Source organism: Lepeophtheirus salmonis, chromosome 8 (genome assembly GCF_016086655.4).
Source record: "Lepeophtheirus salmonis chromosome 8, UVic_Lsal_1.4, whole genome shotgun sequence".
Lineage (NCBI taxonomy): Eukaryota > Metazoa > Arthropoda > Copepoda > Siphonostomatoida > Caligidae > Lepeophtheirus > Lepeophtheirus salmonis.
In genome coordinates, this window is record NC_052138.2 from 14,047,994 (window position 1) to 14,054,419 (window position 6,426).

The window sequence follows — 6,426 nt, forward strand, 5'->3', positions numbered from 1 at the left end:
TAGACTAACTCTCGTATAATTTGTTCAGCAAAAACAAACGAGTATATATTGCATACACAGAGCTTTCTATTTTAGCAAGAAACGTACTAATCGAAGAGATATTAATATTATTCCTTCTATTTTTTTACTTGAGAAATATGAATGCAAGTCAAACGAAAAATGTTAAGGTGGTCGTTAAGGGGATAATTTTGCATTTGTATTAAACAAATTGAGAAAGAATATAAGCTATTAATCATGCTCATCATATGTAATATTTACGTAAAGAGGCACGAGATCTTGTATTTATCAAATGCATAGTTGTTAGGATATCACCAAATTTGATGATAATTAATAGTTATGGCCAGGAATATCCTACTTCGAAACTATACAATTTGGGAAGAGAGGAATCCATTTTTCCGATACATATATATTTACACAATTGAAATAACACCACAAAAACAGAGGAATAGTATTTGATAACAATTTTATTTTAAATAAATTGAACTAAGAATATTAATTACTTTTTTTTTTGTTGTCTAAGAGAGAGAGAGAGAGTATTTTGTCAGAGCTTGACTTTCAAGTAGGTAAGGTTTGTCTTGTAGAATCATCCTGTAATATGTATTTTTATAAAAAAGGGGTAAGAATATAAGGTTGATCCTCGTCCTAAAACAAATGACATAATAATATCTAAAACTAGTGATTTAATGCGTTTCACGTTAACCTATGAATAGTACAATGAATGTTTTTGTCTCCAGAAATATTTACAATTAAAATGATAATATTAAGAAGAGTATAATAGTATGCTATTTGCCGATGTCAAATCGACAATGAATTTTAAAAAAAAGTACTGAATTTGTAGTTGACAGAATTGAATAAAAACAACTAAGAAATTTGTGTGTTGGATTTCTTATTATAATAAATAAAAAATAGCAAATAAAAAAACACAAAATGAGAAAGAAGATAAAATATAATATATACTTTTGTTTGTTTTAAAGACTTTTTATCTATATTTCTTTGGGATATTGAGTGAATTTACGTAAGTATGTATATTTTTTGTTTTAAATCATCCCAAATATGAATTATTTTTATTGAGTTTCATATCCTTTGTTTTTTCTTTTTACTTAGGTTAGGTATGTAGTAATAGCAACAACAACAACAGCAAGGGAAAAGTTTGTATGTAGAGAAATGCAAGGACTCAAAAGCATAGAACTATTCCTTCCTAATCAGGCTTGTATATTTGTTGCTTCGGAATGAATTCAATGAGTAAGACCTAAAAGAAGATAATACAGTACATTAATTTAAGAATGAAATCCCTTCTTAATTTATGCGGGTGGTGAGAAAAGTTTCCAACCTCAACGTGTGAAGATGGCAACGTTTGTAAATAAAAGATAGAGACTAAAAAGGAGACAAGATGGTTGAAATAAAAAGTAAACAAAAACTATGTATATGAATTATGTTCAGGATTCACGTAACCTCGATAAAAAAATATAGAATTTAAATACCATTTGTAGATGATTAGGGTTATGTATTTTTGTTTTAAAATAACTTTGACAATTTTTTAGAGCATAATTATGATTCAGATACTATGGTTTTAATTAATATTTTATGTTTCTGATTTATTCTAAAGAAAAATACATAACCCTGTCCGAAACGTTGACTTCTATTAAATTCCATTAGATAATTCTTAGTCAGAAGACGTGATAACAATGAACTGCACAAGAAATGAAAATAGATCATAAACAAAATTTAGGACGAATCAGAACTAAAAATAAGGAAACACATTATTGACGCCTCTTTCCCTTATAGTCTCTTTAGTCACATCGATAGAGCATCCGTTGACAGCTACTTAACAAAGTATCAGCCATTTTGGGCAACAAATATTTAATGACAGCTCGACACTCAAACCAGTTCATTTTCACAAAAACACTCACACCAACTCACTCAAACGGCTGTTCCATAACAACTGCCCGTCCAAAATGGCTGAAACTTTGCTGAATAACTGTCAACAGATGCTATATAAATGTGACTAGCTTTTATTTGCGAGTGATGCCACCTTCACTTTGAGGTTGGAAACTTTTCAGACCACCTCGTATGTACTCACATATTCCATCATGAGAGTTGAATCACATCGTCTTCTCGCCAATTTCCATCTTAGTCCTAATTTATTATACAGATGAGAGTTTTCCCAGTCCAATAGTTTTTCTAATTGATGCCTTGTCTGAAAGAAAGAAGGATGTAAGCCCATTTACAAGAAGGGTTAGTATATAAATGAAGCCATGCTTTACTTACACGTTTTGAGAGACAGATAACTGGCCACATTGAACACCCAAGAGTGCAACAACAGCAAAGACACCCACATAACAACCATCTGACATTAATTGGCAAGGATTTTCTTAAAGTGACATTAACCCGTGTGACCGTAGCTTTAAATTCTTCTGGTGCAACATGGGCATGGAGTGCTGGTACAAATTCTGTTTCAAAACGATTAGAAAGCCCGAAACTTTGATAAATTGATATATACATATATGTAAAAAAAAAAAAAAAAAAAAAGATGAGGATGATGAAAAGGCAAACAAAACAAGATAAATAAATCATTCAAAAGTGAAACTCCTTACTCAACTGCATATTATATATATACACAGTGGCGTTGCTAGATCCTTTTTTTAAGGGGGTGGGAGGATTGAGCCCTCCAAATTTAATATCCTATATATAGAAATAAGATATTTATATTACGGTGTTGATAATTTTTGGGACTCAGCATCCCGCCCCCCCTCAAAATGATGAAAACTAACGCCATATCAATAGCTATTCTCAAAACTCATTATGTATGAGAGGCTCTAGCAAGACAAATAATCAGATAATATGTGGGTGCTATCAAAAGAAAATCTCTATGGATCAATAAAAATTAGGTATATTCATTTTAAATTAATCTAGCAAATAGAACATAGGTAATAAATGAATTTGTTCACTTATAATTTGCTTAAGTACAAACCATCCGAAAATAGTTCAAAGAGTAATGTAACTATGAGTACAAACATACATAAAATGATATGGACATAAAATTGCAGTCGAATACTTTTGGGATTATTCGTGAATAGAGTATTATCAATGATGTCATACATTGCATCATAATTGGATGAAACGCCATCTTAGGGCCTCAAATTTGAAAGTAGTACTACATAAAATTGACAAATTTCCGATAAATCTTGATTAAATTCCATCAAATAGCCTAATCAATAAAAATACTCAACACCAGCAGCATTGAATACTACTTGATGCGAATGATCAACAGTGTTATTTGAATATAATCTAGGTAATATTTACTGAAAATCCCTATTAAATGCCTAAATTTAAAGAATTATTATGATTTTTTGATGGATAAGGGAAGATTTAAATAGGCCCATTAGAGAAAAATAGCTTACTATTTCCATTGTTATAGTGAATTTATTCTCTACACTCTGGATATACGAATGTATAACGATGTAATAGGATATGTTTAATACATTTTGATGTCAATATATAATATAACAACCCATTAGAGGGATAGATTTTTGATAGAGTGTAAGTTTTAAGTCCTTTTATTTGCTGGTGTCATTTTGGTATCTAATAGTTATCCATTTTTCTTAGTATAATTAATGAAAAAGGGTTTTCCCTTATTATAAACATGGGTATTTAAGGCCCTAAAATGGCTTGGATGAACAGTCTCACGTGACAACACTCTATAGGATCGAGTTAAAACAAGTACAACGGGAATAATACAAGGATCTCTGCCACATTGTAACAAGATTACATTTCTCAAAAATTAGTTTGAAAGGCGTGTCTTGGAATGAGTGGATTGAACCAATGACCTTTGGATTGTCAATTTACATTGACACATTATTGATTCAATATATGAAGTTTAGTGCCTTTTGCTTAATTGGATAGAAGAACAAAGAGTGGAGATCCTCGTCTCTCGTAGCTATCCCATGTGCAATGTGTGTGATGAATGGTGCGATAATTGTCCTAGAAAACAAAAGAAGAGTCCTTACACAGTGATATTTCCTGCACCTCGGATGACAATGGGGTCTGGAGCGAGTCTCGTATACGCATCGTCAAGGATCCCTGAATTATCGTCTAAATCCTCATATATTGCATCGAAGTCCGCCATAATAATAAGGAAATCAATCCATGATCTTCCTCTTGAATAATTACAATCTCACAATGAATAAATAAATCCCTCCTTCACCGAAAATACCCATCCACTCACAAAGATATCTTCCTAAGATTTGATTTTTCCTTTTTAACGTGAATTAATGACGTCAAAAATTTTTATAAGTTATAGAAGAAAGAAAATAATAAAAAAAAAAGAAAGAAGAAAGGAATTAGAAAAAGAAGATTTCATTGGCAGAACTGGCGAATCTATTCCCACCTTTAAAGAGATTCAAATAAAAAAACATTTCACAGTGTAGAAAAATACAAAATCTGCTTTATTTTTCTAACCCTTCCTTTAACACACACACATAAACTGCAATGTTACGTCATGTCTACAGTTTGATTTCTCGGTATATTTTTTTAAATTTAGGTTGCTGTTGTTTTTGTAGCAGTAATCGGTATTTTGTTTTTGATTGATGAAATTGAAGTACTATATTAATATATATATATATTATCATATATTAATATATCATGTATATACATTAATATAATATATATTAAAATAATAATAAGATATTATATATATATCAAGTATTACTTGAGTTGTAAAAAGTGTGATACTGAACGGGAGTGAGACTTTTTGTAGTCTCAACATGAAGAATGCTTTTTATTTTCCAAAGCTGTACTCCTTATTATTTAACACTTGAGAAGTGAATATCTAATTATAAATTAATAACCAGTGGGTGAAAGACAATGAGTAACGCGGGTGATTTGTTACAGAGTTATAAATGTAAGTTCTTTCGGGAAGGGGAGGATCGACATGGTTGTATTCCTATCTATATCATTTTTAGTTACAAAGTGGGATTTGTGTTTATTTTCTTAATCTTGTAGCTACTCACAGCTAATCTAATAAAGTGTCATGAGGTGCTCTCCTAAGAAAACATCCTACAAATCGTCAGGGTTACCATGTCATTTTTCGGTTTTTTATATGTTTACATACAGTCAGGTCATATTTTATAAAAATCTTGTTATTACCTTTAATTATATCACGCGACTTTTCATTCAAAAATAAATAGAAATTAGCCCCAAAATCAGTTGGTGGTTAAGCAATTCTAGCCAACTTTGGAATTATTATTCAATAACTATCGAGAAGTATTTACACCTTAGCAAGAGCTAATTCTAATGTAACCAATCAGCGTTAAGACCACTGATAGGCCAAAATAATTAGAAACCTCGACAGCTCACAACAAAATACATATATATTTTTGTGTGTTCCATGCTGACTTTTAGTTTATTTTTTTATCATATTGACAGGTCATATTTTATACAACTCTATGTATTACAGTATTCCTTAAGAATATATTTTGAATAGTCATAGTATATTATTTATGAAATCTTTTTTTTGTTTTTATAAATTCATGGTCTTTCACGAGATAATCTATTTTATAGGATGTTCCTAGTCCTTAATACAACTTTTTAGTTATCAATTTTGAAGATTTAAATACAATCCATATTATCATACATCCTTTGAAATGAAGAAAATATTTCATAAATAAATCATTTTTGCCATTCATATAAATTTGTATAATTTCCTATTAAAAGTGTACTAATTTACTCAATCAAAATTCACTAATGAAAGTATGGAGCAAATGTTATTCCCTTATGTTTCTACACACAGCCGTATTCTTTGTCTAATCTTTACAAAGCAATTTTTTAGTACAGTTAATCAATAATCCAATATCATATTTTGTCGGAAATAAATACATACTTAGATAATACTTTTTAGATGCGTCCATTATTTCATTTCATATTTGTATATTTTTACAATAAATAGGTAATAATGTCTTATACTACGCCTAAAATATGCGTGGATTTTCCGAACTTAGTTTCTTATAAATATAATATTATATAAGTATTTTATGGCGTGTAGTAAACTAAGGCCTAAAATCAAATGAATATAACATGTTAATTTTAGCCTTGTCACTTGAAGCAAACTTGAATTAAATTATGTAAAAATTGCCGTATTTCTAGCTTACATTTTTCCATGAATATAAACTATATTAAGAAATGTATTACATAATGATATAAAAATGATAGATAATATATATATGTGGCCAGTCAACACAAAAGCAAGCTGGAATGATTTTTCTCAAAATAGAGTGTAGAATATATTAGGATTCTTACACTAGTTAGCGTCGATTTTTATCAACAACTTATTATCACTAATCCTTTGGGTGTGTTGCATATTGCAATTAAATTAGTCAAAATTGATTGTCGCAATAAAAGAGGGGCTATCTGAGCCAATATAAGTCTCTT

The 6,426-nt window shown here is 29.9% G+C and overlaps 1 protein-coding gene across 1 annotated transcript; it reads right to left on the reverse strand.

Moving 5' to 3' along the window:
* Window positions 1–446: 446 nt before the first annotated feature.
* On the reverse strand, window positions 447–4,487 carry LOC121122814 (cysteine-rich hydrophobic domain-containing protein 2). Its single transcript, XM_040717872.2, has 4 exons — window positions 4,008–4,487; window positions 2,269–2,479; window positions 2,081–2,197; window positions 447–1,249 (listed from the first exon to the last, which is right to left on the reverse strand). Exons 1-4 carry the CDS (start codon window positions 4,124–4,126, stop codon window positions 1,199–1,201), a joined length of 498 nt encoding a protein of 165 aa, XP_040573806.1. The 5' UTR covers window positions 4,127–4,487; the 3' UTR covers window positions 447–1,198.
* Window positions 4,488–6,426: the final 1,939 nt, after the last annotated feature.

Coding starts and splice junctions, on each gene's coding strand:
- LOC121122814 (XM_040717872.2), bottom strand. CDS start 4,126: ATGGCGGACTTCGATGCAATATATGAGGATTTAGACGATAATTCAGGG. Junction 2,198..2,268: donor TTATCTGTCTCTCAAAACGT/GTAAGTAAAGCA, acceptor TCTTTCTTTCAG/ACAAGGCATCAATTAGAAAA. Junction 1,250..2,080: donor CAACTCTCATGATGGAATAT/GTGAGTACATAC, acceptor ATCTTCTTTTAG/GTCTTACTCATTGAATTCAT.